General features: G+C 55.1%; 7 protein-coding genes across 7 annotated transcripts; 4 read left to right on the forward strand and 3 right to left on the reverse strand.

The window, feature by feature from the left end:
• Positions 1-512: 512 nt before the first annotated feature.
• On the forward strand, positions 513-2288 carry CDEST_14222 (Putative major facilitator superfamily, MFS transporter superfamily; the record flags this gene model as incomplete). Its single annotated transcript, XM_062930378.1, has 3 exons — positions 513-754; positions 824-1352; positions 1449-2288. 3 exons carry the CDS (start codon positions 513-515, stop codon positions 2286-2288), a joined length of 1611 nt encoding a protein of 536 aa, XP_062786429.1.
• Positions 2289-2688: 400 nt separating this feature from the next.
• CDEST_14223 (Putative aminotransferase class IV, branched-chain amino acid aminotransferase II) lies at positions 2689-4303 on the reverse strand. The gene is made up of 4 exons (XM_062930379.1): positions 4155-4303; positions 4028-4060; positions 3173-3939; positions 2689-3014 (listed from the first exon to the last, which is right to left on the reverse strand). Exons 1-4 carry the CDS (start codon positions 4183-4185, stop codon positions 2793-2795), a joined length of 1053 nt encoding a protein of 350 aa, XP_062786430.1. The 5' UTR covers positions 4186-4303; the 3' UTR covers positions 2689-2792.
• Positions 4304-4576: 273 nt separating this feature from the next.
• Positions 4577-7121, forward strand: CDEST_14224 (Putative pyruvate carboxyltransferase, alpha-isopropylmalate/homocitrate synthase). The gene is made up of 3 exons (XM_062930380.1): positions 4577-4788; positions 5022-6548; positions 6636-7121. The coding sequence occupies exons 1-3, from the start codon at positions 4630-4632 to the stop codon at positions 6765-6767; spliced, it is 1818 nt and encodes a 605-aa protein (XP_062786431.1). The 5' UTR covers positions 4577-4629; the 3' UTR covers positions 6768-7121.
• A 259-nt stretch (positions 7122-7380) lies between these two features.
• CDEST_14225 (Putative hydroxylase/desaturase AsaB) lies at positions 7381-8753 on the reverse strand. The gene is made up of 2 exons (XM_062930381.1): positions 8371-8753; positions 7381-8259 (listed from the first exon to the last, which is right to left on the reverse strand). The coding sequence occupies exons 1-2, from the start codon at positions 8661-8663 to the stop codon at positions 7716-7718; spliced, it is 837 nt and encodes a 278-aa protein (XP_062786432.1). The 5' UTR covers positions 8664-8753; the 3' UTR covers positions 7381-7715.
• Positions 8754-9716: 963 nt separating this feature from the next.
• CDEST_14226 (Putative isopropylmalate dehydrogenase) lies at positions 9717-11756 on the forward strand. Its single transcript, XM_062930382.1, has 6 exons — positions 9717-9935; positions 10036-10056; positions 10134-10202; positions 10277-10372; positions 10492-11134; positions 11216-11756. Exons 1-6 carry the CDS (start codon positions 9882-9884, stop codon positions 11437-11439), a joined length of 1107 nt encoding a protein of 368 aa, XP_062786433.1. The 5' UTR covers positions 9717-9881; the 3' UTR covers positions 11440-11756.
• Positions 11757-12642: 886 nt separating this feature from the next.
• Positions 12643-13867, forward strand: CDEST_14227 (Putative ankyrin repeat-containing domain superfamily; the record flags this gene model as incomplete). Its single annotated transcript, XM_062930383.1, has 2 exons — positions 12643-12993; positions 13088-13867. 2 exons carry the CDS (start codon positions 12643-12645, stop codon positions 13865-13867), a joined length of 1131 nt encoding a protein of 376 aa, XP_062786434.1.
• Positions 13868-13962: 95 nt separating this feature from the next.
• CDEST_14228 (Putative O-methyltransferase domain, S-adenosyl-L-methionine-dependent methyltransferase superfamily) lies at positions 13963-15714 on the reverse strand. Its single transcript, XM_062930384.1, has 3 exons — positions 14634-15714; positions 14354-14554; positions 13963-14131 (listed from the first exon to the last, which is right to left on the reverse strand). The coding sequence occupies exons 1-3, from the start codon at positions 15641-15643 to the stop codon at positions 13969-13971; spliced, it is 1374 nt and encodes a 457-aa protein (XP_062786435.1). The 5' UTR covers positions 15644-15714; the 3' UTR covers positions 13963-13968.
• Between the last annotated feature and the right edge of the window lie 441 nt (positions 15715-16155).

The following is a 16155-nucleotide window of genomic DNA, read 5'->3' on the forward strand; positions in this document are numbered from 1 at the left end:
ATGGATTCTTCGCGACCGGATGAGCCCCTGGATGCCAACAGCCCGGTAAAAACTCCGCCCGTACACCTCGCCAAGAAGGACCACGCGCATCAGGCTAACAAGCAATGAACCAGGGCGGCGGGCATCTTTCAGGTTGGCGCCTGTGGGCCATCGTTGCGGCACTCACATTGGGGCAGATAACAATCGGGATGGTACGTACCTAATATCTTTTTATATTTTTTTTACCTTTTGGCGTTCAAGATTCGGTTCATGAGGCAGTTCAGAGCGAAAGGTTTGGGCCAACAAAGGCCAACCAGCAACTGTGGCAGACGGGGAGTTCCTCATAATATCATGCAGTAGCTCACATTTTTGGTTAATGTCTGTCATGTAGGACTCGAGCTTTGTTGGAATCCTGGCGCCGACGCTGGGGAGAGAATTCCAATCACTGGCGGACGTCGGCTGGTGGGGGTCAGCGTAGTAAGTTGTCAAGCATCTATCTACCTCTAAGCTGTCCCAAACTCTGCTACAATACCATGGCGGTGAACGTGGCCGACTCTAACGCGCAGCCTGGCAGTCTAGCAGCCAACGGGGCCTCGCTGTTGACGTTCGGGAAGATGTACGCTGTACTATCGACCAAGAAGGTATTCCTGGTGTCGATAGCAGTATCAGCAGCTGGCTCCGTTGTTTGCGCCGTGGCCAAGACATCGCCCGTCTTCATCGTTGGGAGAGTCCTTGCCGGCCTTGGGTGTGCGGGAATGCAAGTTGGAACCACACTGTACGTCTTATGTTTCCCTCATCCGAGCGAGTCCGATGCAGAAGTCCTTGAACACTGACGGGAAAGCAGCCTGACGGCATCGATCATGCCCTTGCACAAGCGGCCCTTTTATGGCGGAATCATGGGGACGGGGGAGACTTTGGCCGTCATGGCCGGGCCCCTCGTTGCAGGCGGCATCGCACAGTCCGTGGGTTGGCCGTGGTGCTTCTGGATCAACTTACCCGTCGACGCCATTCTCTTCGTGGCACTCGTTTTGCTGGTGACCGAGCACAGAACGAACGCCAAGGCCCGTCGTTGGTTCATGCGGCTGGAAGACCTCGGCGAGCTCGACCTGCCCGGCGGGTTTCTGATCGCGGGCGGCACTGCATGCCTACTTTTGGGGCTCAACTCGGCTGGGACGAGCAACTCGTGGACTGACGCCGTGGTGCTGGCGCCCATTCTGGTGTCGGTTGCCGTCTTCGTCGTGGCGGCGGTTGATCAGCACAAGAAGATGGACCGGGCCACCTTTCCCACGCGACTGCTGAAGAACCGGCATTTCGTCACCAACCTGGTTTGGCTGTGGACGCAGGCGGGCTCGCAAATCCCGACGTCGTACTATGTAAGTGGATATCACTCGTTTTGTTTTTGAACGGGCCCCAACAACGTCCATAGGACTTGATGATATACTGACAACACTGCGATAATGCGCAAAAAGTTTCCGATATGGATACAAGGTCTGGCAACCGAGTCCGTATTGCAAGCTTCCATTGGCATACTTCCCACCCTCGGGGCTTCCATCGTCGGCACCATCGCCAGCGGGCTTCTGGCGTGGGCGGTACACTACCTGCCCCCGGGGACGATAGCAGGAACGGCCGTGATGGCGGTCGGCTCTGGTCTGCTCTACAGCCTCCGGCCAGACAGCAGCCGGCCGGTGTGGATGGGGTTCGGCGCCGTGTTCGGGCTCGGGAACGGCTTCACGACGCAGCAAGTCGCCGTCGGCGCCCAGGCCGAGCTGGACGAGAAGGACTTCCCTGCCGGCATGTCGGCCCTCGCCGTCGTGCGGAACGTGTCCGCGGCCATCTTCATCGCGGTGAACCACAGCGTCTTCATGGACCGGCTCTCACGCCTTTCCAGCGTCATGCCCGGCTTCAGCCCGGCGTCCGCTACCAACATCAACCGGAGCTATCTGGAGAGCCGAGTGTCGCCGGAGAACTTCTCCCGAGCTTTGGACATCTTCAACGACGCCTTGACTCGTATGTTCTTGGTCTCTATGGGTCTGGGAATTGCGGGGTTCTTGATAGCTTTCTTCCTGCCTTGGACGTCCCTGAAGAAGCCGGAAGCTGGGACTGATGCCTCTGACGAGCTGGATCTTGTTGAGCCTGTAGGGCGTCAGCCTCCATGGAAGTTGGACCACGACACCGGCCCGTGCCAGATACATTACCGCCACACGATTTCACTGGAACGCGGAAACCGTGAAGGAATAAGTCAAGATGGCAGCGAGAAGTGGGAGTCAAAAACACCGGAGCATTTAAGACAGCGTTGTGTGTCGTTGTAGTCAGCTTCATATATGGATCGTAGACAGCGTCGTGTCTTTACAATTTCCAGACAACCTTTTCTTATCGTTACAACGTCGTCAACGCGTAAATCTGGAGACCATTGCCTCAGTATTCATTTTCTTTATGCTGGGATGACTCAAAGCTGTGCAGGCATTTATTTTGCATGGTAAAGGACTTGTAGAGCCGAGCATCTCAGGAAAGCTGCGACTGCACACCCGTGTCCTAATGTTTCCAAACCACATGCAATGGGGTCAAAGAAGAATGTGAGTATTACAAACCATAATTAAGTATCAAGCGAGCATCATGCCCGATTAGTTACCGGCGCGTGGGCGATATTGAACATTTCTTCTGCACAAGGCGATGAGGTTCTCAGTGGAACAACACGTCTTGATCTTGTGCATCATTGCCTCGAAAGCATTGACTCATCCCTGCGCTCACTGTCTTTCTCTATTATTATGTCTACATTGTTAGAGAATGCAGATTTGGACAACATGAGTGATTGTTTAATTCATTTCAACCACCCTGCACCACCCGAAACGGTCTTGTTCAGCTCCCCTCTGTATCCCCCTTAGTGCACCGGATATTTTGGCGTAGATAGGACCTCCAGAAGCGAGGTCGAACCTCTCCCCAGTCGATTTCCGGTAGATGTTGCTCACCGACAAGACCCCCGACGCCGTGCCTGCAGCCATGGCCTCGGTGATGGTGGTAAGTTCGGCAAAGTTGATCTGTCAGACAGGTGAGACTGGTGAGCTTGGATCATGTAGCTGACGGAGAGAGTACTGGCGAAAAAAAGAAGGAAAAAAAGAGTAGAAAAAAGAGAAAGAAAAAGAAAGGAAAAAAACCGAAGCAAAAAACCAACGGAATGAACTGGGAGCTGCCCTACCGATCGTCTCTCGACCCTCCACCCGAAGGATGTTGCGAGAACTGCCATCGAGTCCACCGTGATGCTGTCGAGCACCGTCTCGCTGTCCGAGACCAGGGCCGTCACCGACCCCCCGCCATCGTCGCGTATACCGACGAACCCCGACGTGGAAAACTCCTCAATCTTGGTCTGCGTGCTGCTGTCCAGGTGCAGCAGAAGGTTAAACCCCTCTTCCTTGGCGAGACGCGACCACTTGGGGATGCAGGCGTAGTTTCCGCCCATCTTGGCCTTGCCGGCACCTCTCGTCGCAACGCGGTCATACTCATCCGCAACCAGGGCTTTCAGGCTGGAGACGGCGTGGAGTCCGAAATGCGGCTGGACGTAGACGCAGAACATGTATTCGTCTGGCGGATCCAGCCCGATCTGGACGCTGGATGCGAATTCGAGGGGCCTGATGTACAACGAGCCGCCGACTACGTCGTGAGGAGGAACGTATTCGGCGTTCCGGCGGACGGCCAAGTCAACACACTGGAGAAACAGGCTCTTGGGGACCTCTGGCATCTCGAGAAAAGCAGCCGAGCGCTGAAAGCGCGCCGCGTGATCGCCAGGTCGAAACACGGCTATCTCGTCATCCGGCCGCCGAAATGCCTTGAGGCCCTCAAAGATGTGTTGGCCGTAGTTGAGACCGGGTGCAAGGCCGTGTACGGAGAGTACCGGGCTTTCGACGAAATCTGGAGTCGACCACTGGCCTGTCTGGATGGAAAAGACGGACTGCACATGGCCGTTGACTGCAAAGGCATCAAATATGGCTTCACTTAGCGGGAGGCACACTTTGGAAGCAAACCACGGCGGGAGTAGAGCAACGAGAACACGTACCGGGATTCTTCCTGCTGTCATACACCAACCAATCTGGGGAGCCATCAGAAACCGATCGATCCTCCCTTGAGAATTCCTGAGAGCCTGGATCGACATATGCCGCTGCTACATATCTGGGAGAACTCACCAAAGTCGGCTTTGGGCTTGGGGGCGGGCATGATGTCGTCAGTCGGTGGGTTTCGACAACGTCTAGGGACCTGGAGCGGAAGGTACGGAATTTCCCGAGTGAAGAATACACATTATTATCCGACTATAACATCTAACGACCCCATGTTTCTAGCGTACATCCGCCTGCACGGAATGCAAGCCTGAACGGGGGGGGGGGTTTGGCTGGACGCGGAGATAACGGTGACATAAGCTAGAAGTCTATGCCCCCGTAAGATGTATGTATTTAGCAAGCAAAAGCTTACGTCACAACCGCCACCTGAAACGAGTTTGGTCATCTTATCTTTGCGTAGTTTAGTTCTTTATCCCATATTGGTTGAATTTGGGGTCTATATCATGATGGAGCTAGCTAGTGATACATCCCAAGGTATGTCTGGTTGTAAAGTGAGACCAACGACACAACCCTGCATTTTCGAGTTGTTCATCCTACTCACGAAATGATCGATGCCGCGACAATCCGTAACAAGTATGGCGGCCGGGTGCCGCCGCCAGTACCACTTGCGAACCGCGAATGGCCGTCCAAAGAGATGACAAAGTGCCCCGAGTTCCTGTCCCACGACCTCCGCGATGGCAACCAAGCTTCGCCCATTCCTATGGTATGCAGCCCAGATCCTTCCGAGTTTCACTTTGAGAACTTTTGTATTATGGCTCGTGGTCCTCATCTCTCACTTACTCACTCTAACTCACTCTCATTCTCACTCTCACTCACTCTCACTCACTTTCACTCTCCCACTTTTTCTTTGGGGAAAAGCACAGTAACTGAAGCTATAATTAAGAAATTTGTATCACGATGGACTGAAAACATCTGGCAGTGGGCTGACTCTTCAAGACTTTCAACCAAAAAGTCATCATCTTCAAGAGCCTGGTCTCACTAGGTTTCAAGGAGATAGAGCTCGGGTACATCGGCGCCTCCAAGAGCGACAACGACTTCGTCCGTCATGTGGTCGAGACGCCCAACCTCGTGCCGGACGACGTGTGCATCCAGGTCTGCTCCCCTTGCCGAGAAGACGCCCTCCTCCAGACCGTCAAGAGCCTCCACGGCGCGAAAAAGGCCAACGTCTTCACATACATCGGCTGCAGCGACTCCCTGCGCGAAGTGGTGCTCAGGATGACCGAGGACGAATGGGTCGAGCGCGCGCGGTCGTGCGCCGCCTACGTGCGGTCCCTCATTAAGGACGGCGGCCCTTATGCCGAGGGCACGGAATGGTCGTTCAGCTTCGGTTTCGAAGACTTCTCCAACGCCCGGGTCGAGGCCGTCATACGGTGCGCTGAGGCCGTCAAGGCAGCGTGGAAGCCGACCGTCGACGACAAGATGGTCCTCGGGGTGGCCGCGAGCGTCGAGGTGTCGCCGCCCAACGTCTTTGCTGACCGGGTCGAGTACCTGCTCAAGAACCTGTCGGACCGTGACACGTTCCGCTTCGGTGTACACCCGCACAACGACCGCGGATGCGCCGTGGCGGCCGCCGAGCTCGCCTGCTTGGCCGGTGCGGACCGCGTCGACGGCTGTGCCTTTGGGCACGGGGAGCGGGGTGGCAACGTCGACATGATCATCGTGGCCGCCAACGCCATGACGATGGGTCTCGATCCGGGTCTCGACCTGAGCCGTCTCGACGAGGTGGCCACGACGTACGCCGAGGTCACCAACATGCCGGTGCCCCCGCGAACTCCGTACTCGGGGTCGTTCTACTTCCGCGCGTTCAGCGGGCTTCACCAAGACGCCATCTCCAAGGGGCTTCGCGCGCGTCAGAGCGCGTCGGCAGACGCGCCCTGGCAGGTCCCGTATCTGCCTCTCGACCCGAGCGACCTCGGCCGCGACATGCGGGACTGCGTCGTCGGCATCACCAGCCAGAGCGGCAAGGCCGGCACCGCATGGGTTCTGAGCGAGATGCTGGGTCTCCGAAACATCCCGGTCGACTTGCTACGTCTTTTCCAAGGCGTCGTGCAGCAGCTGGCCGAACGAGCGGAAGAAGAGCGCAAGAGCATCAGCAACCGCGATGTCTGCCAGGCATTCTGTAATGTTTTCCACATCGGCACGATGGGGCAAGCTCCTCTGCCTGCCTTACTGGCGGGCACAAACAATTCCGGAATCTTTTCACTGGATGATATCCTCTCGGCTCTGGACAAGGACGACCCGGCCGAAACCCACGCGGCTCTGGCGCGGGTGTTGAACCTCCCCGACCACGTCGAGATCTCCGTACAATGTGAAACCTTGGACGGGTCGCCGAGCGAGGTGTTGCCTGGCAGCACCGTGGCCTACGCAAAACTCACAACCGCCGACACGGTCACAGACTGGGGAGTTGGTGTGGGGGACGGAGAGACGGATGCCTCAATACGCGCTGTCGTCTCAGCCTTCGTCGTAAGTGACACACCACAACCATTTTTCACGTGTTGTGAGCCTAGACATGAGACAAATAGAAAACTGACCCCCGCTGTCCCGCAACAGGCTGCTGGGTATTTGCGCCTTCGGGAGTCCAGCACTCAACAACAAGCCGCCAATGCGTTGAGTGGGGGACCAACTGAACATCGTCCTGCTCTCTCCCGTTCTTTTGAGTTCCAAGCCGTTGAGACTATCTAGATGGGGGGATAGATGGGGTGTCCGGCTTTGGAGGAGAAGCGCATCATTCAGACCTACATCGCAAGCATTTCGGAGATTTCCTGGCATAGCATTCGAGCTGTTCTAATCGTACATCATACATCGTACAGGTACATCTGTGTTCTTCACATTTAGAGTAAGTAAATGGGCGCCGAGACTTCGGTAACTGTCTCGTGTGATCCATGTAAGCCAATGGAATGAAGCATTGCATCAACTTTAACAATAACTTGGGCCATGGCCAAAAGCGGCCAAAGTTAGGGTTGACCGCCATCCCTTTTTTGTTTTGGTTTTTTACGATGGCCTGATTAGTCTCAAACTTTACACCCAAAGAAAGAAGATTATACTGTACATCGTAAAAACTGGTAATTAATAATCTTTTTCCTATCCCGATACTCGTGCGTTGGAGGGCGTGATGGAACTTTAACGAACGGGTACATGTTTTCTCATCAACAGATCTGCCACTCTATTAAACATGACTCACTGCCAATGGGTTCCATTCCATATGTTTTCCATCCGGGGAGATAACATAGGTAAGAGTCGGCTGCGCTTACTTTCTTTTTCAATTCCTTTAATTTCTTATACGAAGGCTTGTTTAGTTTTAAACTTTACACACCTCCGGAAGGTGATCCTAAGCTGGTAATAGAATGTTTACTCAACAAACGATTTGTCGTTTATCAACATGACTCGCTGCCAATGTTTTCCATTGCGTTTCTTTCTTGTTTTTCTTTTCTCCTTTCGGGGAGATAACATGGATGCTAGCTAATCTTTGGGGCCCAAAGTCCACGATGCGAGCCTGAAGGTCGCCTCGCTTTACATGTGAGCCTACGTCAAAGGGCAGCACGCAACTAAACCGGCCAGATGATTCCCCGTCCATGCGGGCCACAGTCCATGTCTTGTGTCTCTTGCGTATCGGCATCGAGGCTATGATTTTCAGTCCCAAGTCTCGCTTTCGTAAAATACAAACGCTCGCAGCTCAATGCTTTGCCTTCCGGGCAACCCATCAGCGGCCGAGGGAGTCTCTTCAAATGCGGAATGCGCCACCCTTCTAGCCCTGCCGTCCGTCTTGCTGTCAAAGGTCTTGAAGACCAGGACGTCGTCGGGCGTCATGCCTGATTTGTAGAACCACTTGTGGCCCTCGCCGTACCGGACCTCGTTGGTCTCCATCTTGGGGATGGTCTCATCCGTGCTGTGGCGGATGCTGATCGTGACCTCGTCCTCGGGGGGCACGCTGTGGGCCTCGCCGATGCATAGAGGATCCCGTAAGACGGGCGCCAGTGGCCTCCAGGCGTTGACCATGACGACGCGGTACTTCATGAGCTCGTCGGCCTCGCCGGGGAAGAAGTCGTGAAGGAGCTGGTGGGCGTACGATATGGAAGAGTCGAAGTGCACCTTGTGACAGGGCTTTGCCGGATGGTCGACTCGGTCACCACGGCGGACCATATGGTTCGCCGCGATCACCCGCTTCACACCTAGCCTGCTCAGCGAGAAGTCCGAAGATCTCGTCAGTCCACTGGCATCACTGGGCGGAGGGAGAAGATTGGTGTGTATCAAGGTGCGAAAGGGGGGGTTATTCACTACTACTCACAATTCGCGCAGCAGCTCCTCCGTTTCTGGATAGTAGACTTCTTTAATCAGGCGCTCGTCGTCAAAGTCCTTGAACGGCGAAGTGTGACGAAACCACTGGAAGCCATGCCGCTCCAGTGTGAAATGGTCTTCATGACCACTGACATCGTGGACCGTCACCTCCCTGGTGTCGAAGGGCTTTACCTGCGTCTCGGGCTTGTCCATGTACGACACGAGATCATCCGAGCCATCTCCCTTCACCTTGATAAAGTTCAACGTTGTGCGCACTGGGCGGAAATCGTGCATAGCCGACATTCTTGAACAGACTTCTTGCTCCTGGGCGTAAACAACAAGCCGTCGGGGACTGCTTGATAGACAAAAATGCTCTAGTGAATGGAATCAAAACCCCCCCGCGTATCGGCAAAGCACTAGAGCGAAACAGTTCCAGGGGGGGTTTAGTCGGCAACTGGCCCTTCTTGGGGAACCAGATAGCCTTTGGACAGTTAGGCTCAAGGCTTCCATCACTCAAGGCGTTTTCCTGAGCCTTCTCTCTTTAGGTTTGTGCTGACGATATGCTGAACTTAGAGGTATTAAGTGTGGAACGCATCTCGTAAGCAACGCATACAGATGGGAGAAGTGAATGTGAGTAGACGCCCTCTGATTGGATGGTCCGGGCAATGTAAGCTGTGTTCAGGGGTAAGAGGAAAGCTGCAAAACAGGTAACTTTCTGGTCCGAAGAACACGCAGAGTTTTTCGTATCAGTTGACCGCCGGCAACAGACTCCGCTTGTCCATGCTCGTCCCATATGTAACAGTAGGGAAGATCCAGCCGGGCTGCTCCGCCGATCCTCGCAAGACCGTACGTTGTATGGTGTACAGGCACCAAATAGGGTTTTGCCGATTGGTCGATCGATTCGTTCGTCACATGCAGCTCCGCAAGAAGAGCACAAAATAGGACGCTGTTTACTCAACATGCAGCAATGGAACCTTAGTTATTGTTGCCGTGGTTATCTGGGGCTACTGGCCAAGGAGGGGGGGGGGGGGGGGGGTACGATGCACGGAGGCTGCATCCAAAGAGGCTCGAGAGGCTTAGCATACGGCTCGGTTGCTCGGGAATGAATGTACAGGAGGTCTAGTCAGTCATAAACGCTAACTTAGAAACACTCGATGCCTAATGAGCTAATAACGTATTATTCATACGGCCGAGTCCCCACGAGCCACGACATGGATTTCGTTCTCATGTTGAACTGTAACTAAGGTCCAAAGTAAGCGAGACCAAGCCAAGCACTGATTGACAGAGGCTGCTTGAGACCTTTAGCCGGACACATTTCACCCTTGTCTACAAAGGTCGAGACACCAAGGCCGTCGAGTATGACATAGTGGTTTATGATATCGATACATGCGGGACCGTAACCAACTAGTGGTCGGTCTCAAGTTGGCTAGACAGAACCGAGGATAAATGAGGGACATGAGGGCTGCATCAAACTCAACCCAGACAACCTTTCACACTTGACCAAAGAATCATAACATCACCATGGCCTTGGAACACGACATCCTCGTTTTTGAAGGCGACTATGCTGGTCCTGAGGTATGTTCACCCGCTCCCGGTTCCCCCATGCATATTCACAGATCCTGCTGAAAGTGTCGGCGTCGCCGTGTTCTAACAAGAGATGGCCTGTTCACTCTAGGTGGTTCGCGAGGGCATCAAGGTACGTTTGTTCTAGGCTCTTCAGAACACACTCTGCATCCCCTGTATTAGCTTTCATTGACAATCAATTTGACAAAGGTTCTACGCGAGGTTGAACGCCTAAACAAGGGGACAAAGTTCAATCTAAAGTACCGTCTCATCGGCGGGGTGAGTTGCTGACTGCAGGACTGAAGCTGTGACCGTAGCGTACCTATACTCACCTGCATCCTCCTCTGAGGTAGAGTTCCTGGGACGCTGAGGGAGTGACGATCTCTCAAAGCACCCTTTCCGAAGCTGCCTCGGTTTCGGCTGTCTTACTCGGAGCAGTGGGGGGACCGGTAAGGACTCACACACACACACACACACAAGCCCACTGCCTGCCCCTGATTTTCCCTCCCTCCCAATCAAGAGATGACCGGCTGATATTCCGGGTCTACCTGGCCCACGCGGGCTCCAGAAATGGTCTTCCACTGCCGTCCCTGTAGAGTCAGGGCTCGGCAAACTGCGCAAGGCCATGGACGCCTTCGGCAACCTCCGTCCCATCAACTTCGTCGCGCCGTCGCTGGTGGAGCAGTCGGCCCTGAAGACGGAGCGGTGCGCGGGGACCAGCATGGTGATTGTCCGGGAACTGACGGGAGGCATGTACTTTGGCGAGAAGACGGAGCACGACGGGTCGTTCAACATGGCCGCCGACACGGACCTGTACACGAGAGCCGAGATAGAGCGAGCGGCTCGGCTGGCGGGTAAGCTGGCCACGGCCACCAGCCCGCCGCAGCCCGTCATCAGCCTCGACAAAGCAAACGCCCTGGCGTCGTGTGGCCGTCTCTGGAGGGGTGTGGTGAGCCAAGTCATGGCCGCCGAGTTCCCCCACGTTCCACTGCAGCATATGCTGATCGACACGGCGGCCATGGTCATGGCGAGCAACCCCACCCGACTGAACGGCGTGGTGCTGACGAGTAACATGTTTGGCGACATAATCAGCGACGAAGGGGCGGCCATCATTGGTAGTATCGGGCTGCTCCCTAGCGCCAGCCTGTGTGGGATTCCCGAAACTCTGGACGGCGGAGGCAGGGTTCGTGGTATCTACGAGCCTATCCACGGCAAGTTTCCTACCCATGGAAGACCCCGGCGTGCTAAGCTTTTTGTTCTTTACCGCTAACGGACAGGGGTGTTTGTTGCAGGGTCCGCGCCGGACATTGCTGGGCAGGGGATCATCAACCCGGTGGGCATGATCCTCTCGGTGGCCATGATGTTGAAGTATTCCCTGGACATGCCTCTGGCTGCCGCCGCCGTGGAAAAAGCAGTGGGCGAGGCGTTGCAAAGCGGCGTGCGGACCCCGGACCTCGGCGGGTCCGCCTCGACGGCCGAGTTTGGAGATGCCGTCGTGGCTGCGTTGGTTGGGTGACAACTCGGACGAGGAAATTCTAATGTTTGGGATGGCCCGGCAGCCCAAGGTTGGGACTTTTGGGGGTATTTGAGTTCAAAACAAGGGGCAAAGATAAAAAAAGGTGATTCACTTAGGTGAACCTTTCTGATGATTATCTGCTTCTCGGCCAGTTCGCGGACATTTCAAAATGATCAGACCGTGAAACTCAGTCCGACAATTCGACCGGGCCCCGGGACCTTCAGTCCCCGGACCCGTTGGCCGCGTCCCTGCTTCGACCAGGCCGCAAACTCAAGCTGCTTCGGCACATGAGTCTTGTCGCCGTCGATCTATGTAATAAGAAAGGTTGTCACACTGTCCATATTGCTCAAGTGTGACGGTAAACCCATAGACCTACAAAACTTTCCGAAACTTCAAGATAGAATCCGTCTTGGGGTACAACCAGAGGGAGGATTCGTCTCCAGAGTTGCTGCAAGCAAGGTTCCATTTCCTGGTGACCGCTCAAGTCGGATTTCATCCCCATTGTAACGTGCCACGCGGCACATTGACTCGAGTGTGATCGACGTTTCTGTAGGTTAGAGTTGGCATATATAGTTTTCGTCTAAATTGAACGGCCACCGCCAAAAGCATGCGTAGCCTCTCCGATTCTATAAAGTCTTGAGGTTGTGGAAGTGGCTAATGCTGAACCTTTGGTCAAAAAGATATCCACGCGCAGAAGCGGACACGATTCAAAGTCACTCCACCAAGCACACAAGCGCGCTTATGCAAAAAAGACTAAAAAACTGAAAGAGGTTCAAAATAAGGTACCATCTTCAACATTTTTGAGTTTCTCTCTGGTTGCGACTGTGTGTGTCTGTGTGCGTGCGTGGCAGAACCAAGCCCACAGGGCGGCGCCAAGAACACCGCACGCACAAGATAGCTGGTTTATGATTTAAAAAGGCTTTCTTTAACGACGACCGCTCTACAGATGCCAATGACTCGAAGGAGAGAAAAGTCCCAAGCCCAGCTTGAGGATGTTAGCGAGAGGCGCAAGGTCCAGAATCGCATCGCTCAACGCCACTATAGTAGGTTCAAACCCGACACTATGCCCTCCCCTTCCTAGTTGTATCAGACAGAATAAACAGAAAAACCACTGACGTGACGTCTCGGTTCTTCAAAAATATAGGGGAACGGCAGAAACAGTGCCTCGAGAATGCCCACAAACTATTGCTCGCCCACGAGGCCATGCAAAAGCGGTGTCATGTAGCTGGGCAGAGCAGCTATGGCGGCTCTTCTTGGCTGGGCGTTCCGTCGGATGCGTCGTCGGGCATGAATGCCGAACACGGGTTAGAAAGCGTCCAGGCAGAGACACAACGGACCTTGATGCGGCTTCACACCTCCGGCTCAGGCTCAGATGCCAGTATGACTTATCGCGGTAATTTGGGAGACTTGGGCTTGGGAGTCGCCGGTGTGGACATGCCGGAGCAGACACATGCCAACACGCTACCGGAGTCGAGGAACGAGACCATCGAAGTGAGGGTGAACGAGCCCCGAGGAGGTAGAGAGTCACACCTGCAGTTGGAAGACACGGAGCCAGTAAGCAGCACCGCACTTTTTGATACGGTCACAGCCTACAGAGAGATCTCCGAGCAGGATTGAAGAGTGGGCTGACCTTTCGGTGTCTTGCCAGTTCAACCCCGTTTCACCGTCCGACTTCTTTCAATTTTCTCCGTCCTCCGGCTCGGACAAATTCGACCCCATGCTCGGCTTCAACACCGAGTCTCCCGGCCTGCCCAGCACGTATCAGAGCATCAACACGCCCTCGACGTCACAGTGGGCGACGCCACAGGCTGGGCTTCGAGAAAGCAAAAGACAACCCAGCCACGCTTCTCCAGAATCCCTCGATAAGACGGATGCACCTGGACCAGTAGCAACAGAGGGAGACGCGACTTCCATGCCCGGCTCACGATTGGAAAGACGCTCTTCTAAAGCCGGGAACCATGCTGAGCCTGTCGCTGCAAGACGGCGCCCGCCACAGGTAGATGACGACGAGTGGTCGACGCCGCTCCTGGCAGCCGCTGGGAGAGGCCACGTTCAGATTGTGAAGCTCCTTGTCAAGAGCGGTGCGGATCTCGAGTCCAAGAGCAAGTCGGGCAAGTCGTGTCTCTTCTGGGCCGTGGAGATGAGGCAGATGGAAACTGTAAAGTGCTGTCTGGACCTGGGGGCCGATCTGGGAGCGGTGCGGGACGAGTCCGGGCTGGGCTTGTTCCACAGGGCGGTCTTGGATGACGACGTTCCTCTCCTCGAGGTGTTGCTCGAATGCTGTGCCAGGCTGGGTGAAAGGGGGCGGGAATGGGTTCACATGACGGATCATCACAACCGCACGCCGTTATACTTGGCTGCGGAGATGGGAAAGGCGGAGATTGCAGAGCTTTTTGTCAAAGCAGGGGCGGACGTGAATCGGAGGTGAGCCGGAGTTTGTGGGAAAAAGAAAAGGAAATAAAATTAGAAAACCCGAAACAAAAACAAAACAAAACTAATTCAATTTCGAAAGTCTTCTCTTGAGCTTAACTAACTGTCCCAGACGAATTCTAATAGAGATAATTCTCCTGGCCTCTTGGTTCTACAGGCCACAAACCTGAATCTCTCATCGGTGTGGTGGAAAAGATACTGCCATTCTTCCAAGCTCCGCTCCTGTCCGTTGAACAAGGCCATCATCGCCAAGTCATAACTCCTGTAATCGAATGGGTCATTGAGCGCAACAGATAGTTTGGAGTGGTAAATGGGTAAGTGGTTAAGGCCATAGGATAACTTTTGTAACTGAGTATGATCGAGTGTGGAAGTCTCCGGCTCATACATCCATCCCACACCCACCCGGCCGGAAGGTCGAGGGAGTAGTGGGTGAGAGGGGGAAAAAAGCGGGAAGACAAGGAGGAACGAGTTCAGATAAACTTACAGTGCTGATTTGATGACTTCGGGCGACTCAGTCCCCGGCCTAGGTACTACCAGCTCATTCAGGATCACCCTCGCACCGGGACGCAACGCCGGAATGAGGCTGCGTATGATCTTGACGGCGTACTCGTCGCTCCAGTCGTGAAGGATCCAGCGGAAGAAGTAGATGTCGGCGTCCTTGACCGGCTGCAGGGAGAAGAAGTCGCTATCACGGCGTTGTAGTCAGCCAAAGACGATGCTCTGTTCAAGACATACACACACACACATTCTGGGGCAGTACTTACTGAGCCATGAACTGCACCCTCTCCTGGAGCTCGGCGGGGAGACTCTTCTGCCCTTCTCTGGCATTGTCTTCCGAATCCTGCACGATGAAGCGGGTGGTGGGACTCTTGCTGGCCACCTGGACTGCCAGCGCTCCTCTTCCGCCGCCCACGTCCACGATCTTCTTCCCTTCGATCCCGATCTGGCCGAGGAACTCATCCAAGAGGGCGCCCACGTCAGAGAACTCGTGCATCATGACTGCGTGGAAGCGCCTTGCGACCTCGGGCTCCTCCGAGTGGATCTGCCACAGGCTCTTCCGGTCCGAAAGCGCCACCGCGGCATCCCTGTCGCTATCGTTGTTGTTGGCGGCGGGGGGGTGGGCATCCAGAGACAGGAGCTCCCGCTCAAGGTTTGCCAGGGCGGATCCCGTGTCGTTGGGGTCCTGGCTGCCCGGGAACCGCTGCAGAGCATCGGCCAGCCGCATGCCCGCGGGCAGCATCTCCAGCATACCGTAAGTAACGAGATCCCTGAGGGGGGGCTGGCGGGCGAGCAGCGCCGAGGTCGCCGTATGGGCCACGAGCCCCTCGGAAGGCTCGCAGAATATGCCGTGCGTTGCGGCATGGCGGAGGATCCGGCGGACGGAGCCCTCGCTGAGCGGTGGGCGCATCAAGCCGGCGACGTCGGCGAACGGTGTTCCCACGGCGCCGTTGGCAGGTTGCAGGGGGACCAGCTCTGCCAGCCGCAGCTGTATAATGATACGCAGAATCACCGGCTTCGTCCAGTCGACGAGGAGTGGCAGCACCGGCCCGCCGAGGAGCCCGCGCAGCTCCTGGCATGCGGCCATGGTCTTCTGCCGCGAGTCCTCGGCCGCCATGTCCGGCATGGGCATCCAGGGAGGACTGTTGATGTCGGCGGCACTCCCCGTGAGTTTCGAGAGGAGCCCATTTTGCTGCAGATACGCGTCCACGGCGGTTGCGTGCTCCACGATGCTGCGGGCGAGCTCAATGAGGCGTGAATCGGAGGATGAGGCCATACTTCCCCTGGGATAAGACGTTTCTTGACTCGGTCGGCCTACAACAGGGTCAAAGTAGATTGGAGGTTGAATATCTCTTTTTTTTGGATATTTGAACTATGACTTGGGAACTACAGCCAGCGCACAGTATTGTATCGGTAAGTTCCGCGCTACTGCATGGACATGACATGACTGACGTTCGAGAAGATGCTCCATATCGCCGCCGTGACCGTTCCAATCTCCCATGTAACCCTATGATGAGGCGAACTCGAAGGCTGCTCGTACTGTAGACTGAGTGAAACTTTAACCACCCACACGTAAGCAAAAGAGATGGGGCGTCTGGATTGGATGCGTCAAGGGATGGGGGGAAATAAACTTGACGACAAAAGTCCGGGTCCGTGACAAGGCATGTACTGTTTTCTCTTTACGTAGCGTTTACGTTTGCGAGGCGGTGGCTTGTCATGGAGTGAAGTAGAACCGGCTCAGAAAGATACATCACCAGCATCGCAATCACTCGAGAAGAAACTTTTCAA

The sequence above is a fragment of the Colletotrichum destructivum genome, chromosome 9, assembly GCF_034447905.1.
Source record: "Colletotrichum destructivum chromosome 9, complete sequence".
Classification (NCBI taxonomy): Eukaryota; Fungi; Ascomycota; class Sordariomycetes; order Glomerellales; family Glomerellaceae; genus Colletotrichum; species Colletotrichum destructivum.

Coding starts and splice junctions, on each gene's coding strand:
- CDEST_14223 (XM_062930379.1), bottom strand. CDS start 4,185: ATGCCCGCCCCCAAGCCCAAAGCCGACTTTG. Junction 4,061..4,154: donor CAAGCCCAAAGCCGACTTTG/GTGAGTTCTCCC, acceptor ATGGCTCCCCAG/ATTGGTTGGTGTATGACAGC. Junction 3,015..3,172: donor GGAGGGTCGAGAGACGATCG/GTAGGGCAGCTC, acceptor CCTGTCTGACAG/ATCAACTTTGCCGAACTTAC.
- CDEST_14224 (XM_062930380.1), top strand. CDS start 4,630: ATGATCGATGCCGCGACAATCCGTAACAAGTATGGCGGCCGGGTGCCG. Junction 4,789..5,021: donor AAGCTTCGCCCATTCCTATG/GTATGCAGCCCA, acceptor TGACTCTTCAAG/ACTTTCAACCAAAAAGTCAT. Junction 6,549..6,635: donor CTGTCGTCTCAGCCTTCGTC/GTAAGTGACACA, acceptor GTCCCGCAACAG/GCTGCTGGGTATTTGCGCCT.
- CDEST_14225 (XM_062930381.1), bottom strand. CDS start 8,663: ATGTCGGCTATGCACGATTTCCGCCCAGTGCGCACAACGTTGAACTTT. Junction 8,260..8,370: donor GAGGAGCTGCTGCGCGAATT/GTGAGTAGTAGT, acceptor CTCGCTGAGCAG/GCTAGGTGTGAAGCGGGTGA.
- CDEST_14226 (XM_062930382.1), top strand. CDS start 9,882: ATGGCCTTGGAACACGACATCCTCGTTTTTGAAGGCGACTATGCTGGT. Junction 9,936..10,035: donor GCGACTATGCTGGTCCTGAG/GTATGTTCACCC, acceptor TGTTCACTCTAG/GTGGTTCGCGAGGGCATCAA. Junction 10,203..10,276: donor AGTACCGTCTCATCGGCGGG/GTGAGTTGCTGA, acceptor CCTCTGAGGTAG/AGTTCCTGGGACGCTGAGGG.
- CDEST_14228 (XM_062930384.1), bottom strand. CDS start 15,643: ATGGCCTCATCCTCCGATTCACGCCTCATTGAGCTCGCCCGCAGCATC. Junction 14,555..14,633: donor AGGGTGCAGTTCATGGCTCA/GTAAGTACTGCC, acceptor ACGCCGTGATAG/CGACTTCTTCTCCCTGCAGC. Junction 14,132..14,353: donor GAAGTCATCAAATCAGCACT/GTAAGTTTATCT, acceptor ATTCGATTACAG/GAGTTATGACTTGGCGATGA.